The sequence below is a fragment of the Lolium perenne genome, chromosome 4 (genome assembly GCF_019359855.2).
Source record: "Lolium perenne isolate Kyuss_39 chromosome 4, Kyuss_2.0, whole genome shotgun sequence".
Taxonomy (NCBI): Eukaryota; Viridiplantae; Streptophyta; class Magnoliopsida; order Poales; family Poaceae; genus Lolium; species Lolium perenne.
In genome coordinates, this window is record NC_067247.2 from 85,030,194 (window position 1) to 85,052,074 (window position 21,881).

Consider the following 21,881-nt stretch of genomic DNA (forward strand, 5'->3'; position numbering starts at 1 on the left):
TCTAGCTTATTTTTCAATATCTAAAACATCTTATATTTATAAACAGAGAGAGTAATTTGAATTGGGGACTCGAGATTTGGGTTAGTGGTGTTTGATGTGGGTGATGTCTACGTTCCCCCTCCTTTCCTGTAGACAGTGTTGGGCCTCCAAGAGCAGAGGTTTGTAGAACAGCAGCAAGTTTCCCTTAAGTGGATACCCAAGGTTTATCGAACTCAGGGAGGAAGAGGTCAAAGATATCCCTCTCATGCAACCCTGCAACCACAAAGCAAGAAGTCTCTTGTGTCCCCAACACACCAAATAGGTGCACTAGTTCGGCGAAGAGATAGTGAAATACAGGTGGTATGAATAAGTATGAACAGTAGCAACGATGCGTAAAAGTGCTTGGCGCGTAGTTGATGGTGGTAGTATTGCAGCAGTAGTAACACAGTAAAACAGTAAACAAGCAGTAGTAACGCAGCAGTATTTAGGAACAAGGCCTAGGGATTACACTTTCACTAGTGGACACTCTCAACATTGATCACATAACAGAATAGATAAATGCATACTCTACACTTTTGTTGGATGATGAACACATTGCGTAGGATTACACGAACCCTCAATGCCGGAGTTAACAAGCTCCACAATAATGCTCATGTTTAAGTAACCTTTAGTGTAAGATAGATCAACGCTACTAAACCAAGTACTAGCATAGCATGCACACTGTCACCTTCATGCATATGTAGGAGGAATAGATCACATCAGTATTATCATAGCAATAGTTAACTCCATAATCTACAAGAGATCATGATCATAGCACAAACCAAGTACTAACACGGTGCACACACTGTCACCTTTACACACGTGCAGGAGGAATAGAACTACTTTAATAACACATCACTAGAGTAGCACATAGATGAATTGTGATACCAAACTCAGATGAATCTCAATCATGTAAAGCAGCTCATGAGATCATTGTATTGAAGTACATAGTAGAGAGATTAACCACATAGCTACCGGTACAGCCCCGAGCCTCGATGGAGAACTACTCCCTCCTCATGGGAGCAGCAGCGGTGATGAAGATGGCGGTGGAGATGGCAGCGGTGTCGATGGAGAAGCCTTCCGGGGGCACTTCCCCGCTCCGGCAGCGTGCCGGAACAGAGACTCCTGTCCCCCAGATCTTGGCCTCGCGATGGCGGCGGCTCTGGAAGGTTTCTGTGGGTTTCGTCAATTGGTGTAGGGTTTTCTGATCCAGGGGCTTCTTATAGGCGAAGAGGCAGCGCAGGAAGGTCGAAGGGGGGCCCACACCCTAGGGGGGCGCGCCCCCCCCCCCCTAGGCCGCGCCGGGGTGTGGTGTGGTGGCCCTGCCTCCCTTCTCTGGCGGTTCTCGTGTGTTCTGGATGCTTCCGGGTAAAATAGGAACCTGGGCGTTGATTTCGTCCGATTCCGAGAATATTTCGTTACTAGGATTTCTGAAACCAAAAACAGAAAACAGGAACGGCACTTCGGCATCTTGTTAATAGGTTAGTTCCAGAAAATGCACGAATATGACATAAAGTGTGCATAAAACATGTAGATAACATCAATAATGTGGCATGGAACATAAGAAATTATCGATACGTCGGAGACGTATCAGCATCCCCAAGCTTAGTTCTGCTCGTCCCGAGCAGGTAAAACGATAACACAGATAATTTCTGGAGTGACATGCCATCATAATCTTGATCATACTATTTGTAAAGCATATGTAGTGAATGCAGCGATCAAAACAATGTATATGACATGAGTAAACAAGTGAATCATAAAGCAAAGACTTTTCATGAATAGCACTTCAAGACAAGCATCAATTAAGTCTTGCATAAGAGTTAACTCATAAAGCAATAATTCATAGTAAAAGCATTGAAGCAACACAATGGAAGATTAAGTTTCAGCAGTTGCTTTCAACTTGTAACATGTATATCTCATGGATAATTGTCAATGCAAAGCAATATAACAAATGCAATAAGCAAGTATGTAGGAATCAATGCACAGTTCACACAAGTGTTTGCTTCTTGAGGTGGAGAGAAATAGGTGAACTGACTCAACATTGAAAGTAAAAGAATGGTCCTCATAGAGGAAAAGCATCGATTGCTATATTTGTGCTAGAGCTTTGATTTTGAAAACATGAAACAATTTTGTCAACGGTAGTAATAAAGCATATGCATCATGTAAATTATATCTTATAAGTTGCAAGCCTCATGCATAGTGTACTAATAGTGCCCGCACCTTGTCCTAATTAGCTTGGACTACCTGGATTATCACCGCAATACATATGCTTTAACCAAGTATCACAAAGGGGTACCTCTATGCCGCCTGTACAAAGGTCTAAGGAGAAAGCTCGCATTGGATTTCTCGCTATTGATTATTCTCAACTTAGACATCCATACCGGGACAACATAGACAACAGATAATGGACTCCTCTTTTAATGCTTAAGCATTCAACAACAATTAATTCTTTTCTCATTAGAGATTTGAGGATTATTGTCCAAAACTGAAACTTCCACCATGGAACATGGCTTCGGTTAGCGGCCCGATGTTCTTCTCTCACAATATGCATGCTCAAACCATTCAACTCAGAGTAGATCGCCCTTACTTCAGACAAGACGAACATGCATAGCAACTCACATGAAATTCAACAATGAGTTGATGGCGTTCCCCAGTAAACATGGTTATCGCACAACAAGCAACTTAATAAGAGATAAAGTGCATAATTACATATTCAATACCACAATAGTTTTTAAGCTATTTGTCCCATGAGCTATATATTGCAAAGGTGAATGATGGAATTTTAAAGGTAGCACTCAAGCAATTTACTTTGGAATGGCGGGAAAATACCATGTAGTATAGGTAGGTATGGTGGACACAAATGGCATAGTGGTTGGCTCAAGTATTTTGGATGCATGAGAAGTATTCCCTCTCGATACAGAGTTTAGGCTAGCAAGGCTTATTTGAAACAAACACAAGGATGAACCGGTGCAGCAAAACTCACATAAAAGACATATTGAAAACATCATAAGACTCCACACCGTCTTCCTTGTTGTTCAAACTCAATACTAGAAATTATCTAGACCTTAGAGAAACCAAATATGCAAACCAAATTTTAGCATGCTCTATGTATTTCTTCATTAATGGGTGCAAAGTATATGATGCAAGAGCTTAAACATGAGCACAACAATTGCCAAGTATCACATTACCCAAGACATTTATAGCAATTACTACATGTATCATTTTCCAATTCCAACCATATAACAATTTAACGAAGGAGAAACTTCGCCATGAATACTATGAGTAGAAACCAAGGACATACTTGTCCATATGCTACAGCGGAGCGTGTCTCTCTCCCATAAAGTGAATGCTAGGATCCATTTTATTCAAACAAAACAAAAACAAAAATAGAAACAAACAAACAGACGCTCCAAGCAAAGCACATAAGATGTGATGGAATAAAAATATAGTTTCAGAGGAGGAACCTGATAATGTTGTCGATGAAGAAGGGGATGCCTTGGGCATCCCCAAGCTTAGACGCTTGAGTCTTCTTGATATATGCAGGGGTGAACCACCGGGTGCATCCCCAAGCTTAGAGCTTTCACTCTTCTTGATCATAGTATATCATCCTCCTCTCTTGACCCTTGAAAACTTCCTCCACACCAAACTCGAAACAACTCATTAGAGGGTTAGTGCACAATAAAAATTAACATATTCAGAGGTGACACAATCATTCTTAACACTTCTGGACATTGCATAATGCTACTGGACATTAGTGGATCAAAGAAATTCATCCAACATAGCAAAAGAGGCAATGCGAAATAAAAGGCAGAATCTGTCAAAACAGAACAGTTCGTATTGACGAATTTTAAAATGGCACCAGACTTGCTCAAATGAAAATGCTCAAATTGAATGAAAGTTGCGTACATATCTGAGGATCATGCACGTAAATTGGCTTAATTTTCTGAGCTACCTACAGGGAGGTGGACCCAGATTCGTGACAGCAAAGAAATCTGGAACTGTGCAGTAATCCAAATCTAGTACTTACTTTTCCATCAACGGCTTAACTTGGCACAACAAAACACAAAACTAAGATAAGGAGAGGTTGCTACAGTAGTAAACAACTTCCAAGACACAAAATAAAAACAAAGTACTGTAGGTAAAATAACACATGGGTTATCTCCCAAGAAGTTCTTTCTTTATAGCCATTAAGATGGGCTCAGCAGTTTTAATGATGCACTCGCAAGAAATAGTATTTGAAGCAAAAGAGAGCATCCAGAGGCAAATACAAAACACATTTAAGTCTAACATGCTTCCTATGCAAAGGAATCTTGTAAATAAACAAGTTCATGAAGAGCAAAGTAACAAGCATAGGAAGATAAAACAAGCGTAGCTTCAAAAATTTCAGCACATAGAGAGGTGTTTTAGTAACATGAAAATTTCTACAACCATATTTTCCTCTCTCATAATAACTTTCAGTAGCATCATGAGCAAACTCAACAATATAACTATCAAATGAAACATTCTTATCATGAGTCTCATGCATAAAGTTATTACTCTCCACATAGGCGTAATCAATTTTATTAGTTGTAGTGGGAGCAAATTCAACAAAGTAGCTATCATTATTATTCTCATCATCAAATATAGGAGGCATATTGTAATCATAATCAAATTCACTCTCCATAGTAGGTGGTAACAAAAGACTACTATCATTATAATCATCATAAATAGGAGGCAAAGTATCATCAAAGTAAATTTTCTCCTCAATGCTTGGGGGACTAAAAATATCATGAAAACCAACTTCCCCAAGCTTAGAACTTTCTATATCATTATCAACAATGGTGTTCAAAGCGTTCATACTAATATTACTACCAGCATGCAAAGAAGATTTCATAGGTTTTTTAATTTTCGCATCAAACAATCCATGTTTTAAATCAGGAAATAGAACAAGAAGCTCATTGTTGTCCATTATGCCAAACTAGTGTAAACAAGAAACAAAAAGATGCAATTGCAGGATCTAAAGGAAATAGCTTCGAGCACACACACGACGGCAACAGAAAAATACTTTACCTGAGACCGTAGTATGAGTGCCTTTTACCTTTCCTCCCCGGCAACGGCGCCAGAAAAGTGCTTGATGTCTACGTTCCCCCTCCTTTCCTGTAGACAGTGTTGGGCCTCCAAGAGCAGAGGTTTGTAGAACAGCAGCAAGTTTCCCTTAAGTGGATACCCAAGGTTTATCGAACTCAGGGAGGAAGAGGTCAAAGATATCCCTCTCATGCAACCCTGCAACCACAAAGCAAGAAGTCTCTTGTGTCCCCAACACACCAAATAGGTGCACTAGTTCGGCGAAGAGATAGTGAAATACAGGTGGTATGAATAAGTATGAACAGTAGCAACAGTGCCAGAAAAGTGCTTGGCGCGTAGTTGATGGTGGTAGTATTGCAGCAGTAGTAACACAGTAAAACAGTAAACAAGCAGTAGTAACGCAGCAGTATTTAGGAACAAGGCCTAGGGATTACACTTTCACTAGTGGACACTCTCAACATTGATCACATAACAGAATAGATAAATGCATACTCTACACTTTTGTTGGATGATGAACACATTGCGTAGGATTACACGAACCCTCAATGCCGGAGTTAACAAGCTCCACAATAATGCTCATGTTTAAGTAACCTTTAGTGTAAGATAGATCAACGCTACTAAACCAAGTACTAGCATAGCATGCACACTGTCACCTTCATGCATATGTAGGAGGAATAGATCACATCAGTATTATCATAGCAATAGTTAACTCCATAATCTACAAGAGATCATGATCATAGCACAAACCAAGTACTAACACGGTGCACACACTGTCACCTTTACACACGTGCAGGAGGAATAGAACTACTTTAATAACACATCACTAGAGTAGCACATAGATGAATTGTGATACCAAACTCAGATGAATCTCAATCATGTAAAGCAGCTCATGAGATCATTGTATTGAAGTACATAGTAGAGAGATTAACCACATAGCTACCGGTACAGCCCCGAGCCTCGATGGAGAACTACTCCCTCCTCATGGGAGCAGCAGCGGTGATGAAGATGGCGGTGGAGATGGCAGCGGTGTCGATGGAGAAGCCTTCCGGGGGCACTTCCCCGCTCCGGCAGCGTGCCGGAACAGAGACTCCTGTCCCCCAGATCTTGGCCTCGCGATGGCGGCGGCTCTGGAAGGTTTCTGTGGGTTTCGTCAATTGGTGTAGGGTTTTCTGATCCAGGGGCTTCTTATAGGCGAAGAGGCGGCGCAGGAAGGTCGAAGGGGGGCCCACACCCTAGGGGGGCGCGCCCCCCCCCTAGGCCGCGCCGGGGTGTGGTGTGGTGGCCCTGCCTCCCTTCTCTGGCGGTTCTCGTGTGTTCTGGATGCTTCCGGGTAAAATAGGAACCTGGGCGTTGATTTCGTCCGATTCCGAGAATATTTCGTTACTAGGATTTCTGAAACCAAAAACAGCAGAAAACAGGAACTGGCACTTCGGCATCTTGTTAATAGGTTAGTTCCAGAAAATGCACGAATATGACATAAAGTGTGCATAAAACATGTAGATAACATCAATAATGTGGCATGGAACATAAGAAATTATCGATACGTCGGAGACGTATCAGTGGGTTGCACGATGGAGCCGGTTTGCAAAAGAGTGTGCTGGCTAACCACATGTTCTTGCGCCTCCCGCGCCAAGCAACCCAAGCGGACCACGATGAGCTCCCAACCTCCGATACTACGCCCGCGTGGAAGGATTTTATCTTTTTCATAGGCTTGAGGGAGATGACCAGCGTGGCGGTCAAAAGCACACACATGAGTGTGCCGAGTAGGCGAGGTGTGTAGAGCACGGTTGCCGACCTCGGGATCCTTGCACTGCCGTACTAGGGGTTGTCAAGCGCTTAGGTGTTTAGTCTGGGTAGCGTGCCCCTACTGCCGGTCCAACCCGTTGGCCGCGCCCACGGCATTGAGGCGGCGGAAACCTCGGGACATTCACAAAAGCTTGTGTTGGGATGACATGTTTTTCAAGGAGCACACCACCCCGCGCAACCGCTTCAGTATCTAATGTTATTTGTCCAGTGTCATTAAACATTGGTTTTAGGAAAGCTCTAATTAGTAACATAGAGAAAAGATGGGTCCATTTAAGTAGCTGATTGATGGATATACAGTTGTCAATGCAATCGGATGCTTTTGTTGGAAGCTAGCACCATCTAGTTCTTTCACCGTTAAATCATTTTATCTACTTTACATGAATTCTTATACAAAGTTCTTTCGCAAGGAATCTTTATGTGGTTCTTACATCACAAGGTATTGCTCACAAAGAATATAATTTAGCTAAAAGGAATTGACAATGCATTATAAAATGTTGTTTTTGTGGTCAAGATGAATCAATACAACATTCATTCATATCATGTCATTTAGCAAAAATAGTGTGACCACATTGTTCATATGATATTTAATATTATCGCTCCTTCTGATATCACGAATTTGTTTGGAAATTAGTTAGCGCGGGTTTCGGAAAAAGATAAAATGGAAATTTTAAGTTTGAGTGTGCGTTTCATTGGCTCATAGGGAGCATTCAGAATGATTATACTTTTAACAATGTAAAATCAACATTTTTTGTCTAGGTAATTCCGTTGTCTACGAATTGGATCCGTCTGTGGTCTTTATAACCAACGGAGAAGCGCAAGGATTGGCTACTAGCTTTAATTGGCGTTTTGATCATAGGTTAACACTTACTGGTGTAGAGCCACTTGATGTTTTCTTTGTATAGATGTCTGATTCTTGCATCAACCATATATGATCCATGATGTATTTTTTTAATAAAATAACAAGAAAAGGTCGCATGCATTGAAATGTGCAAATGTTGAGGCGCTGCCTTTTAAAAAAATATAAAAATTCATTGTTTCAGGCCATGCGGCATCGCGAGCCTCTTCAAGCTCTACATGCTGGTGCGAGTACTAGATGTCCTGAGGTTTGCCAATGGACTCCAGATGGTTACAGCGTCGTCTTATTCAAGTACCGTGGGATTTCGACGGCTTGTTCTAGCATGAAGGCTCAATTTCTATGACGCTGGATTATCCCTATGTGTAGCCCGGAGCATTGCTTTTATGCGTCTGGCTAAGTGGAAAACATCACCGTTCAGCGAAAACGTACCAGGGAACATTACTCTATATTAGAGCATCATAAGTAGACTTCACTACATGGATTGCGTCGGCCCTATTTCAAGTTCAAGTTCCTGCGATTACATTGATCAGATTCAATTGGTGCATATGAGTGCCATTTCATCAAATCTTTTATCCCTCAATGATCAATAAGAGCACATTTCCGACACTTATATCATTGATAAACTGGGACCCCAGTAGTCGAGCTATGCCTTTGTAAGATGTGTCAGGTGCGTGTGTATATATATATACACGCGCTCACCTGATGCATCCAGTGCTTGCTTCGTGCGATGTAAATGAGCTATTAACAAGTACTTTGGCTAGCACCATGTACCATTTGCAGCGGTCATTGACCAGGTAGACCGTAGACATGTATTGGGCATGGGTGGTATCAGGAATACAACTTTCTCAAGTCGCTGTGCTGCCCTCGCTGCCCCAACGCCGTTGAACACAGGAGGGATCACATCCTCAACTTGGAGATACATCAGGAGGGATCAAACCCTAAACCCACACACAGGCAGTTTGGAGATACAACAGGATTCGGACCCCAACCTGGAACTTCGACGGCATCAAATTATTATTCGCATCTGCCAAAGCTTCCTTGTTGCAAAGTTCTGAGCTTCAGATATAGAGCCAGCTGAGTGGCCCTTCTCTTTGGGTTGTATCGCTTGAGCTTGTTCTTTAGGCATGATGTGTTGTGGCCCTAGCAGACCTTTGGTGTTTCGGTAGTTTCTAGGTGTGTTGTACTCGACCTTGTATGAATGCGGTTGCTTTATTTATAAAACGGGGTGAAAGCCTATTTCGAGGAGTGATATATCGCCAATATATTTAGTTAGGGAGGGCAGAAGCAAGCAGAAACAAGAGTGCTCACTCATCCTCTTTTATTTACAGCCCAGTTCATTCATCCATCATTTTACAGGGGTCTGTCTACACGATGAGCTTGGTCCTGGAGACAAGGATCCTGTTGGCATCGGTGTAGAGCCAGGGGCATAGCTCCCCTTTGGGCAAGGTATGGCACTTGCCCTACCTTGATTTTGGCAAAAAAAACGAATATATATATGCACATGTGGATATACTATTAGTTTTGTACAGTTTTTGAAGGGAAAACAAAACAAAATGATGAGTTGGTGGACGGAAATGAGCTGTATCTGTTGTGCGATTCGTTCGCTTGGGAGAAGGACCAATGATCGTGATTCGAGGTCCAAAAAAGAAAAAGAAAAAAGCGACCGTGAGCCAGTTTCGTCTCTTCGTCTTCGAGGCGAGTCATGCCAGATGTGATTTCGCCCGGAAGACCAGTACTCGTCTTTGATTGTCTGCGTTGCTGGGCTGCTCGTGCCCTGGTTGCTTCCTCCCGATGAGATCCCTCTGACTCCCCCCCCCCCCCCCCCATCGGCCAGGCAGCCCAGCCGCACGCCCCTCCTATAAATCACACGGCACCTAAGGGGGAGGTACAATTGTAGAAGTTTTTGTCAATTTGCTGAAGTTTAAATTTTTGAATTGTGAGCTACGTAACATGAACAAACTATAATGTGTTTCATTATCAAGATAGAGTTGCACAACAAGATATCCGATAGTTGGCTTAATGATTTAATAGTGTGCTACATCGAGTGAGGAAATATTCAAAAGTCTTGATCTTCGTGAAATTAAAAAAAAATCAAAAGGAAGGTAAAGCTTTACCATTACCTGGAACTTCTAGAACACATTAAAGCTTCATTATCGGTACTTTTGTAGGTTATACTTATATTTGAATATGTTGATATTACCATAGTACTAGGTAACTATGCTTACCATCATATAAATTATTAATGTGTCAAGACAATTTATTCTTTTGCGTCATTTCTTTACATTTAAATTTCGCCCGACCTTAATTTTTTTTCCGTCCTTCGCCACTGCGTAGAGCCACTCGCCGTCGTAGACCTTTGTCCCCGCTATGGCCACCGGTGCGTGCTTCTCGCCCATCCCCTTCTTGTTGAACTTCATGGGGTGCGAGCCGAGCGCGCGCACGCCGATGTCGCAGCCATCGATCTTGTCCACGTCCCGGATGCACGCGTTCACCACGATGCCCGCCCACCCGTTGTTCAGCGCCATCTGCGCGAGGTTCCCACCCAGGATGGCGCAGCGCAGGCCGCCCTCCACCACCAGCACCCGGCCCTGCCCCTTCTCTAGGAACTCACGCACCAAGACGTTGTCCTTGAACACCTTGAGCGTCACGACGGGGCCTGCGAAGACCTGCCGCCGACCGTACATTCGGAAGATCGGCTGCAGGGCGTGGAGCTCCCCGCTGGTGAACTGGTGGCAAGTGGTAAGCCCGCCATCTTCTTAGTTTCTGGCCTGCATTATGCCATTAAAAGAAGATAAACCATTAGTGCTAAGCGAGGAAAACAATTGTCAACAAGAGTAAGCAAGGCTAGTCAGTCGAGAACCAACCTGAGATTGGGTGGTTAGGAGGGTGGTTGTACCCCCAGCACACCAGAGTTCAAACCCCAGGTTTGACATCTGTGTGTCTCATAAAGGCGGAATATTCATTCAATGGGAGGCGACGTTTCGGTCGACAGCGAGGCAGATGTGGTGACTTCATCAATTTCAAGATCCAATCTGTTGGCTTAGTCTCCGGAGGTGCTCATAGGGGTAGGGTGTGTGTGCGTTCATAGAGATGAGTGTATGCGCGTGTATGTGAGCGTCGGTTATACAGATCTTGATGGGATTTGTAGCATAGAAAACAAAAAAAATCCTACCGCAAGAACGAATAACAAGCCAAGATCCAATCTAGAAGATGGTAGCAACGAGAAGATCATGAGACTAACCCTCGAAGATTCCAAAGTCTACGAGATTAGATCTCGTTGTTGATGTAGTCGATCACTTGCCGCTATCAAAAGCGCGTAGAAGATCTTGACGGTGCCACAGTCGGGCAGCACCTCCGTACTCGGTCACACGTTCGGTGTTGATGACGACGTCCTTCTCCCTGTTCCAGCGGGCAGCGGATGTAGTAGATCCTCCTCGGAATCTCAATAGCACGACGGTATGGTGTCGGTGGTGGCAGAGATCTCCGGTAGGGCTTCGCCTAAGCACTACGGGAGAAGTGGGAGGAGGGGGCGGCTAGGGTTTGGGGAGAGGGGGCACTTGGGGCGCCGGCCTTGATGCCCTTGGGTGATGCGGCTGGTGTGGTGGCCGGCCCCCTCCCTCTCTCCCTCATTATATAGGTGGAACCCCAAGGGTTAGCCCAAAGATTTGACTAAGAGTCCAACTCCAAAACTTACCAAAGGGTGAAACCTAGGGGGAGTGGGACTCCCCCTTTCCTTCTTCCTTGGCCGGCCAAGGTGGTGGAGTCCACCATGGACTCCACCTTCCCTCTTGGTTGGCTGGTCAGGGTTGGTGGAGTCCATCCGGGACTCCACCTTCCATGGTGATTTCTTTCGGAAGGTTCTAGAACATTCTAGCGCCTTCCATAAATGCACCGGATCATTTCCAAACTTGGAAAGTGACTTCCTATATATGAATCTTATTCTCCGGACCATTCCGGAACTTCTCGTGATGTCCTGGATCCCATCTGAGACTCCGAACAACGTTCGAACTCCATTCCATATTCCATATCTACTTAAAAACGATATCAAACCTTAAGTGTGTCACCCTACGGTTCGTGAACTATGCACACATGGTCGAGACTCCTCTCTGACCAATAACCAATAGCGGGATCTGGAGATCCATAATGGCTCCACACATTCAACGGTAACTTAGTGATCGATTGAACCATTTACATACGATACCGATTCCCTTTGTCACGCGATACTTTACTTGTCCGAGGTTCGATCATTGGTATCTACATACCTTGTTCAACCTCGTTACCGACAAGTACTCTTTCCTCGTACCGTGGTATGTCATCTCTTGTGACCTAGTCACATGCTTGCAAGCTAATCAGACGACATTCCACCGAGAGGGCCCAGAGTATATCTATCCGTCATCGGGATGGACAAATCCCACTCTTGATCCATATTCCTCAACTCACACTTTCCGAATACTTAATCCCATCTTTATAACCACCCATTTATGCAATGGCGATTGATGTAATCAAAGCATCTTTCTGGTGTAAGTGATTTACATGATCTTATGGTCGAAGGACTAGGTAACTATGTATCGAAAGTTTATAGCAATTTTAACTTAATGACTTAATCTTATGCTACGCTTATTTGGAATGACATAACCTTGTTATTAATAACATCCAATGTTCATGATCAAGAAACCATGATCATCTATTAATCAACAAGCTAGTTATACAAGAGACTTACTAGGGATTCTTGTTGTTTACATAACACACATGTATCAATGTTTCGGTTAATACAATTATAGCATGGTATGCAAACATTTATCATAAACACAAAGATATATTATAATAACCACTTTATTATTGCCTCTTGGCATATCTCCAACAGATCTCAAACAGGGATGGTGCTGAATTTCCATTTAACAAGCATCAGAAAATTCTTCCTTCTTTGGAACTGCTTAAGTGCTTATTAAACAAAAAATGAAACTGATGACAACACTGCTAACATCACTGGGGTTTGTTTCACAAAATATCCATGTTTCAGTTATGTTTCAGATTTGTTTCCTAATTTTGTGTAAGGATTGGTCAGCACATGGCTAATGTCACTCCCGTAGGTGTAGTTGTCTTTAGAAAAGAGGTTTTCAGCGAGAACCAATGTTGATCTAAAATATGGTAGTCGAAGAAAAATCTTTCAATGATAGGTCGATGGCCATTATGACAACATATCATTGGTAGTTGCTCCGGGGAGTGCCCTGGGGGAGGGGGGGTCGGTGACACTGGTCCATCTCCGGCCTTCACGGATCTAGAGCATAACAACAACTGCCAATTATAAATGTGTTTCACAAGTTTGTTCCTAAAAGTAATGACATACTTATTTTGCAGGTCGTCACTGCTTGCTAGAATAACGTTGGGGAGCTCCTAGTGTCATACACGTTGATTTCTACAGAACATCTCGTACTCGTGCCAGTCTGTAGAGCTTGAAGAGGCTCACCATGCCGCATGGCCTGAAACAGTGAAAAAAAAATTAAAGAAGGCAGTGCCCCAACATTTGCACTGATCGATGCATGCGACTCTTTTTATTCTTCTATTAAAAAATTAATTTAAACAAAAATTACAGCATGGATCATATATGGTTGATACAAGAATCAGACATCTATAAAAAAAACATGAAGTGGCTCTACACTAATAACATGTTAACCCATGATCAAAACGCCAATTGAAGCTAGTAGCTAAATCCTCACGACAACGGAATTACCTACACAAAATGTTGATTTTACATATAATCATTCTGAATGTTCCATATGACCCAAAGTAAGGCACACTCCAACTTGAATTTCCATTTTATCTTTTTTCGCAACCCCCGTAACTAATTTCCAAACAAATTCATGATATCAACGGGAGCGATAATATTAAATATCATATGAACAACACGTCACACTATTTTTGCTAAGCGGCATAATATAAATAAATATTGTATTGTTCATCTTGGTCACAAAAGACAATATTTTGTACTGCATTGCCAAATTCTTTTAGCTAAATTACTTTTTGTGAGCAATACCTTGCAATGTAAGAACCACAAAAAGATTCTTATCTTGAGTGGTACTTTTATTTTCCTTGCGAAAGAATTTGTATAATCATTCGTGTAATGTAGATAATATTATTTAACCGTGAAAGAACCAGATGGTGTTAGGTTCCAAACAAAAGCATCCGATTGCATGGCCAACTGTATATCCATCAATCAACTACTTAAATGGAGCCATCTTTCTTCTATGTTATCAATTAGAGTTTTCCTAAATCCAATGTTTAATGACATTGGAGACATAACATTAGACAGTGAAGCAGTTACGCGGGGGAGGGGGGAGGGGGTGACGGTGTGCTCCTTGACAAACATGTCATCTCACCATGGACTTTTGTGCGTGTACCGAGGTTTCCATCGTCTCGACTCCGGGGGCACGGCCGGCGGGTTGGACCGTAGTATGGGCACGCTGCCAGACTCAGCACCAAGCCGCTCGACAACCCTGAGTAGGGCGTTGCAAGGATCCCGGGGTCAGGAAGCACGCTCCTACTTGAGGGGTAAGGTTGTTGCAGCCGCCTCCTCTGCCATGACCCAAGCAATCCTCATGTTTGTCAGCATGCCATGGTGGTAGTGGCGTGTAGAAGGTGTGGAAGGGGTGAGCCAACATGAAGTGCTACAGCAGTGTTCGCCGGGACGACCAGGTAGATCGATAAAGGTGAGGCGCTGCGCTACTTGCTAACACAAACCAGTAACATGTGCATCATTTTTCGTTCACTGATAATACAAATGTCGTAGCTAAGTGGATGATCAAGATAAGTTGGGCACACAAATACTCCACCAAAAAAACACACGTCAATATATCGCTTGAAGAATTCACTCTCGATTACATCACTGTGACAACATTACGGCCGCATACTGTACCAGCAGCAGTGTGTGCAGTATAGGCAACGAAACAGTGACGGCCTGGTACATACAATTTATTCATGTGCGAGATATAAAAAGAAAGCTATCGAACAGGAGGCCAAAACGGAACTGCATAAGCGGCCTCGGCACATATCTAAGTCAAAATTTATGTGATCACGGTTGGGGCAGATCGGCCAGTGTACTCCTGAATCTTTGAAAGCTTCAGGGCGACATCAACCTGGATAAGGAAGTACAATCAGAACTGCAAACCTCCCAAAAATGTGTGACGATTTGTTCAAAGCATAATGGGTATACACGCGATCTGATCTTACCAGTGGGGAAAGAGCATCCGAAGACTCCCTCCCAGTTTTGGATGAATCATTCTCATACTGCTCAATGTAGATACGAATAGTAGCACCAACTGAACCAGTTCCTGAAAGGCGGAACACCTGAAACAGCGCGAGCTAGTGTTAGTTCATCATCATTTGTAGCAACCATTATCAAACAGCTAGCAAAAAATGGATGGCCTCGACCACTAATAACCATTAACTGGTTATATTGCAACTTCAAATATGTGCATGCAGACTAAATATATGTTCTGCTTCATTTGCTTTGGTTTACGAAACAAAACAAGGAATATTTAAAGAGGACAGTTCAACCAATTAATAGCCATGATGTTTCATACCAGTCGGGAACCATCTCCGAAGAGATATCTGATACCCTGATGCTTGGAGACAGAGCCATCAACAGGATCCTTATACTCAAACTCATCAGCAGAGACAACATCCGCCACATTAGGCTGGATTTCCTTGATCAACCTGAGGAAAAGGAAAACAATTTAGATCTACCGTCTTCTAATGCATATGCTTTGTCAGTGACATGGAAGTATCAAGCTTTGAGGGCTGAGAAAAGTATGCATCAAGTAATTTTCATATCAATTCCATTTGTATGCGTGAGAATTTTTTTCATATAGGTCTTCATTTTGGATTATTGCCTACTGCATTGAATAGAAGTAACCTACTTGTTAACATCAGACAGGGACGACTGCAGCTTGACTAGGTTTGCCATAAGTTCCTTAGCAGCTTCTGCATCAACATTCTTTAATAATAAACAGTTATGTTAGCAACTTAACATTATCAAATGTGTTGTATGAACATATAGGTCAGTTGAGTGAAGTACCTCATAGTCATATCGTGTATAATAATGGCGACCATAAGTAGCCCAGTGCTGAAGAACAATATCTTCAACAGTAACAAGTTTATCTCCTCCAAGGTTGTCTTTGTTCTTGTAAGCTAGGATAGATAGCCATGCTAGAACAGCCCAAATACCATCCTTTTCACGAATGTGGTCAGAACCTAAAACAAAGTAAACAATGTAGGATGTCTAGTTAGTGGAACGAATATCGACAAACCTTTGACTTGACTTTGATTAATTCATGACCAATTAACCAAAATAATATAAGCTATTTATCTGAATATATCAAGTCTCCCGTCGTGTTCCGTACTTCCGTAAAACATAAGGAAACCAAGTTTATGGAACATCCAAAGGAAAGAGATGCTACATGCCATAATCCATTTTACCAGAAGGCAAAACCAACTTGTTCAATCAATTCTGGTTGCTTTTTTTTTGTGATTAAGACATGCATTGAAGGTAAGCTAAGACTTCCCAAACATTACCAGTGCCAAAGCTTTCTTCACCACAAACTGAGCACATTCCAGCATCCATCAGGTTCCCGAAAAATTTCCACCCAGTAGGCACCTGAAACATGAAATTTTTCATATATATTTGTCCATTATTTGAAATTAGTGACTGATGATCATAATACTTACCTCGAAGAACTTGAGATTCAAATTCTTGGCAACTACATCAAGGGCAGCTGATGTCGGCATGCTCCTGCAATTTCACCACTGGATCAACTTACTGAAGCACAACAGCACATTTTAAATGGTAGGTGGCATGGCAATTATAATCCCGGCCACGTCATACAAGATCGAACAACAACATAGATACAAATCGTAAATGGCATTTTACCAATCTAAATACCACAGTACATAAAAAACCTGGAACAGGATTAGTTAGACAGAGCAGCTGAACGTTTAAGCGGGATATGGATGCATTTCTAATCAATGTTGCTGCAAAATATGTGAAATTCACGCCTTACATGGATGAATGTACACTCTTTTTCTATGTTATCACCTTATCGGAGCAGCAAGAATGCTCTTATCACCGTTTTCCCAATCGGAATAAAGGTCAAGACTAGATGGCACTTGGCAGATTTCTGCCGCAGCAGCTGGCTGATCATAAACTCTACGACGTACAAGCCATGGGGCCAGCAACAATAAATATATCAGGCATCCACAGTTGGGGTCCCATTCAGAAGATTTTTTCAGTGACATGCTGGCAGTTGCAGGTACGGCAGCTTTCCAGTTAAGTATAACTTACCACCCTTTTCATCTGTACATTTTGTATCTTTTTTTCTCAAACAGTAGCAGGTCTAGCAAAACAGTCGATAGCTCCAGATTGGTGTTTTAGATTCTAGACTATCAACGAGACAAAAGTTTCTGTAACTAGCTGTGAGCCTGTAACCGACCAGTTACCATCGGGAAATGGAGAGCTACCACAGTATCATGTCTACTGTCCAGCATTAGGACAGCATGACTACTATCTTCTATCGTCGGCATGCTTATTCAGATGCAGAACTGCTTAGTGAAATACGCATGGTTACTGCAGGCAGCAGTGCTATCTGCATCTAAAGCCTTGATTAAACTACATACGAAAGTTTCAGCCATAAAAAAGGAGCGTATTCTAGAAGATCAATATGCTGGAGATATTTTTACCTGGCAACTCCCTTCAGGCCAGAAGCAAAGTAAGGAATCGATTGAACAGCATTGGCTGCAATGATGGCAACCGAATCTGATGGTGTCACGAAGAATCTATAACAGAAGAAGGTATACATCATCAACTGCATCAAATGCTTTTGTAGATCTTCAAAATGTAGTCTAAACAATACCTTTTGCCCAGAACCATGTTCCGGTCAGCATCTCCATCAGCTGCAGCACCAAATTCAGGGGGCTCAACATTTGAGCTTGACTTCCCAAGACCCATCCGTTCAACCAATTCTTTTGCATAGGTGAGGTTAGGATCCGGATGACCACCGCCAAAGTCCTCCTGTAAGAATAGAAATGGAAAATTAACACCACCCAAAATATGTTTTCAACTTGGGATGACACAAGAAATCAAGAACACATTATACCTTTGGAACACAGTTCAACAGTGAGCTTTCACTAGCGCCAAGCTCGTCCACAAACATGCGCTTTGCGTAAGCTCCAGCAACACCATGGAGGCCATCAAAACTAAAATCACAAACCAAGGATTTAGATGTGTTATGGGTTGTTCATAAGAAGCTTGTAGCAACATTTGTGCTACAGGTAAGTACCAGAACGAGAACTTTGGAGATGCCAGAAGCTTTTTAATTGCCTCGAAGTCAAAGATTGACCTGGAATTGAATGGATAAGAGTTAATATTCTCCTTTAAAAAATTAAGACCCTAGGGATTTCCCATTGTAACATTCAAGATAAGCTGACACTTTAGTAGAACAAAACATCAAACAATACTTGAAATAAAAATACTTAATGTATCCAAATAGAAGGTACATACTTCATTAGCTTTATGTAATCTGTAGCAGAGTCAAAGACATCAACATCAAAAGGACCTTCAGGTCCAGTGAAGGTAGTGACACCTAACGCAGAAACATCAACCTACATAGGGGGGAAATAAAGGAATAAACAGGGGTCCGAATATCCTGCGAGCAAAAGGAACAGAAAAAAATGTCTAGGAACAAATCATACATCTGGAAGGTCTTCCGCAATGAGGTATTCAGTAATTGTCTTTGTATTAGAGAAAATCTTGTCAGTAACAGATTCAGGGGCAGGTCCACCATTTCCCATGTTATATTTGATACCAAAGTCCTGGTAAGTCAAACATAAGGTGTGAATTTACAAAGAACATCAGCTGCACTTGATTCGCAAGGCAGATAGTAATAGTGAACATCATAAGTATGTTACCTCGGTCGGACCACCTGGATTGTGACTGGCTGTTAAAATGAAGGCACCAGTAGCCTTTGATCCCTGTTATTAATTGTGTTAATAAATCACTAGATGCATAGTTTGTTGTAACAGGAAAAGAAGGATATGGTGATTAATGTTTACATGTGTTCATATAAACATGTGGGTTAGTGGTAATTGTGCATTTGGCATGACAATGCCAATACCCGACGAAAGGGACCAATTGGATAAGTTGGTAACTAACAGCAAAATATGAAAATATAAATTGCTGGTCAAGTGGTTTGAATACAAGACCTCTTGATTTGGATATACAGATAGTGTCCCAACCAAATACATATTTATGTTATTTTTTAGATACGTGATCCAATTATATGCGGCTACGGCAATCAGGCAATGGCCCATGCAGGCACTTTAGGAGAAACAAAACTTACATCAGCAGCAATTCTTTCCCGGATTATAGCAGATACAGCTGGAGTAGACAAGAGAGTGTCTTGTCCAACCCAGACACGTCTCACTCCATTAGCAGCAGCCATTTTTGTGATGATCTATAATAATAAAAAAGTATGTCAAATTTCCAAGCATAGCTCACTGAAAAATGACGATGTGCTAACATAATACAAGTCAAGCATATAGAAGAGTTACATAAAATAGGTGATTTAGAGTTTAGACTGTAAATAAGTTAAATCTTGCAACATTTTTTAAAAAATGTGAGTGCTAAGACAAAAATCTGGAAATGAGGTCTGCAACAGCATCTTTAAAACTATACATGTGACTTATAGACCTTACAAAATGAATAGACAATTGTGAATCACCTGAACAGCATCCTTTGAGAAATAGCGGCCATCACCAGAGACAACAATGGTCGCACCTATATGGAAAGAGGACAGCTTGTATGAGAGAACTGTCGAGACAAGACAAGGAACATCGCGGAATATCTCAACTGTATTAACTCCTAAAAACATTTACAGTCTAAACGGCAAAGAAATGTGTAAGAGTAGCTCAATTATAATTTATTTAGCCCTTCTGATATCTTGAAAACTGGATATATCTGGCATGTTCTTGCTACTAAACAGTTACAGTTAACATCTGGAAATGGAATAATGACTATAGTTAAAATTATGTGAAGGCCTGGCAGTACTAGATTATTTTCCAAGAACAGGCAATGTGCAGTCGGATGTTCTAAGCAGGACGCATGTTCGTCTGATAAGCAACTAACCTTTCACTTCCTCAGCTGGAAGGGCATTAAATGTCGACTGGACAAAATTCGCAAGGTAATGAGGCTGCTGGAATACTGTAACCTGATAACAGTAACAGTCAACTATGAATAAGCATATATTACCAATGAATTTTGGTGGACTGCTGACAGAAGATATATCAAGAGAAGAGCTATGTCATAAGCCATCAGTGATCATCATTCATAAACATCCAATCCTTTTTTATGCATTTAAAAACTGCGCCAGCTAAACTATCGATCCGATTATCTTTCTTAAAGACAGGGTCAGCTGGCTATGAACACTTTCTTAGATCAATCAATTGGAACTATGATATCTATAAACACTTGCACCAGGAAATACAGATCACATGGAGTTGGCTCCCTGAACATGAGAAATAATTTATTGCTCTAAAACTCATTAAATAACGAAATTCAATTGCGCTTTCACTTATCATGAAAAAAGCCCTCTAGCACCATAAAAAATCCCACCCAAACATAAATTAAGCCACAGTTTATGGACAGTCACCATGGCCACGGAGAAACGAAACCAAAACAGCAGGTGACCAGAGACGTGCTGTATAAAATACGCAGGGTGGGTCTTGGAGCACTCTGCCGCACGTCACGTTCAGAGCTTAGGAATCTAAACTGCTCTACTCAACGATTGCCACCTTTACAGCGTGTGAACGTACGCGGCATATTCAAGCAATAGTTAACAAATCGTCATGATCTTCTGCACCATATTATTTACAAAAAAAACTACGGAAACACTCCTGAATTAAATATGAGGCAGGATCCAAAAAAAATGATCAGAGTAACTATGGCACAGCCACATGCCAAGCCAGATTCCAAACGCAACGAGAGGTTCGAGTGTGGCTGCCATGGCAAGAGATCCTCGCAATGAGTAACGAGTAACAGACCCCGCGACATCAAACGGCCAGTGTGCACTTGTAAGGCGTGCTCGGCGAGATCCAGCGATCCTTGACGGAGCCGATCCGTGCTGCTGCGAACCTCCCGGATTCGAGTCACGCTGGTCCAGTCGCGATCCGACGTTCAGAACGGGAACGGCTGATCCCGCGGGAACGCGCGGGGCCTAACCAATTCGATCGATCAAGCGCACGCACGCAAGCACGCGCGCGCGCGCGGAACACGGTTAGGCCATTGGAGCAGGACGCGGATCGATCAGCCCGATTACGGAGAAGTAAGAGCTAAGCAGCGGCCGACGTGGCGGCGAGCGAGATCCGCGGCCCGGAAGAGGAGCGGTTATCGCGGATCGGGGCACGCCAAGGCTAAACTAGGCTGCCACGGCGCATTGAGAGATCCGGATCGGGAGCAGGGAGCAGGGGGGCGGACCTTCTTCCGGAGGCCGGAGGTGCCGGGCTTCTGGCCGTCGAAGGGCGTGGTGTCCTTCTTCGCCACGGAGAACACCATGACTGCTGCTGCTGCCGGCTGCGCGCCGGGCCGCGGCCGCCGCTGCGCGGGCGAGAGGGAGGCGGAGAGCTGGCGGTGGAGGAGGCGGTGGGGAGATTGGGAGTGAGGTGGGGAGGGAGTGGTGGTGCGGTGGCGAAGGCGACGAGGGCGTGGCGGTATTATAGCAGCGGGCGCCCAGGAGCACAAGCGGATCATTCCTTTTCCTTTCTTTTTCTTTCCCCTGTTTCTTTTGTACTAGGAAATTTGGTGGGTTTCTTTCTCTTCTGGTTTGATAATTGATGGAAAGCTGATGGAGTGATGGTGGATGTAAAAAAAGGTAGTATGGGGGAAAACAAGGGGAGCTGTTTCTACCATCCGAGGGGCGCGCTGGAATTCTCAGCGGGTAGCTTGTTGTTGTTTTACATTTTGTTTGACATGTTTCGGTGAATGGTTCTTAAAATGTTACACTATTAGATCAGCGTAACTTTGGATTTTTTGCGGTGTTGATTTTTCAGATTAAAAGTTGCACAACACTACCGTGAATGAGCATATGAATTT

General features: G+C 42.7%; 2 protein-coding genes across 2 annotated transcripts; both read right to left on the bottom strand.

The window, feature by feature from the left end:
- Window positions 1–10,014: 10,014 nt before the first annotated feature.
- LOC127346960 (putative 4-hydroxy-4-methyl-2-oxoglutarate aldolase 2) lies at window positions 10,015–13,214 on the bottom strand. Its single transcript, XM_051373196.1, has 2 exons — window positions 13,179–13,214; window positions 10,015–10,470 (listed from the first exon to the last, which is right to left on the bottom strand). Exons 1-2 carry the CDS (start codon window positions 13,212–13,214, stop codon window positions 10,015–10,017), a joined length of 492 nt encoding a protein of 163 aa, XP_051229156.1.
- A 1,355-nt stretch (window positions 13,215–14,569) lies between these two features.
- LOC127293177 (phosphoglucomutase, cytoplasmic) lies at window positions 14,570–21,489 on the bottom strand. Its single transcript, XM_051322744.2, has 18 exons — window positions 21,267–21,489; window positions 19,920–20,001; window positions 19,516–19,571; window positions 19,135–19,248; window positions 18,704–18,766; window positions 18,488–18,607; window positions 18,297–18,397; window positions 18,076–18,135; window positions 17,893–17,992; window positions 17,650–17,807; window positions 17,477–17,572; window positions 16,469–16,532; window positions 16,316–16,397; window positions 15,819–15,994; window positions 15,661–15,737; window positions 15,325–15,457; window positions 14,972–15,088; window positions 14,570–14,877 (listed from the first exon to the last, which is right to left on the bottom strand). Exons 1-18 carry the CDS (start codon window positions 21,342–21,344, stop codon window positions 14,806–14,808), a joined length of 1,749 nt encoding a protein of 582 aa, XP_051178704.1. The 5' UTR covers window positions 21,345–21,489; the 3' UTR covers window positions 14,570–14,805.
- Window positions 21,490–21,881: the final 392 nt, after the last annotated feature.

Bases quoted from the DNA above. Each gene is read 5' to 3' on its own strand.
- LOC127346960 (XM_051373196.1), bottom strand. From the start codon at position 13,214: ATGGTGAGCCTCTTCAAGCTCTACAGACTGGCACGA. The intron at 10,471-13,178 runs GTACGAGATGTT...ACTTGCCACCAG, and splicing joins AGCTCTACAGACTGGCACGA to TTCACCAGCGGGGAGCTCCA.
- LOC127293177 (XM_051322744.2), bottom strand. From the start codon at position 21,344: ATGGTGTTCTCCGTGGCGAAGAAGGACACCACGCCCTTCGACGGCCAG. The intron at 17,808-17,892 runs GTATAATGTGTT...CTATTCTTACAG, and splicing joins TGTTGAACTGTGTTCCAAAG to GAGGACTTTGGCGGTGGTCA. The intron at 15,738-15,818 runs GTACTTCACTCA...TTATTATTAAAG, and splicing joins ATACACGATATGACTATGAG to AATGTTGATGCAGAAGCTGC.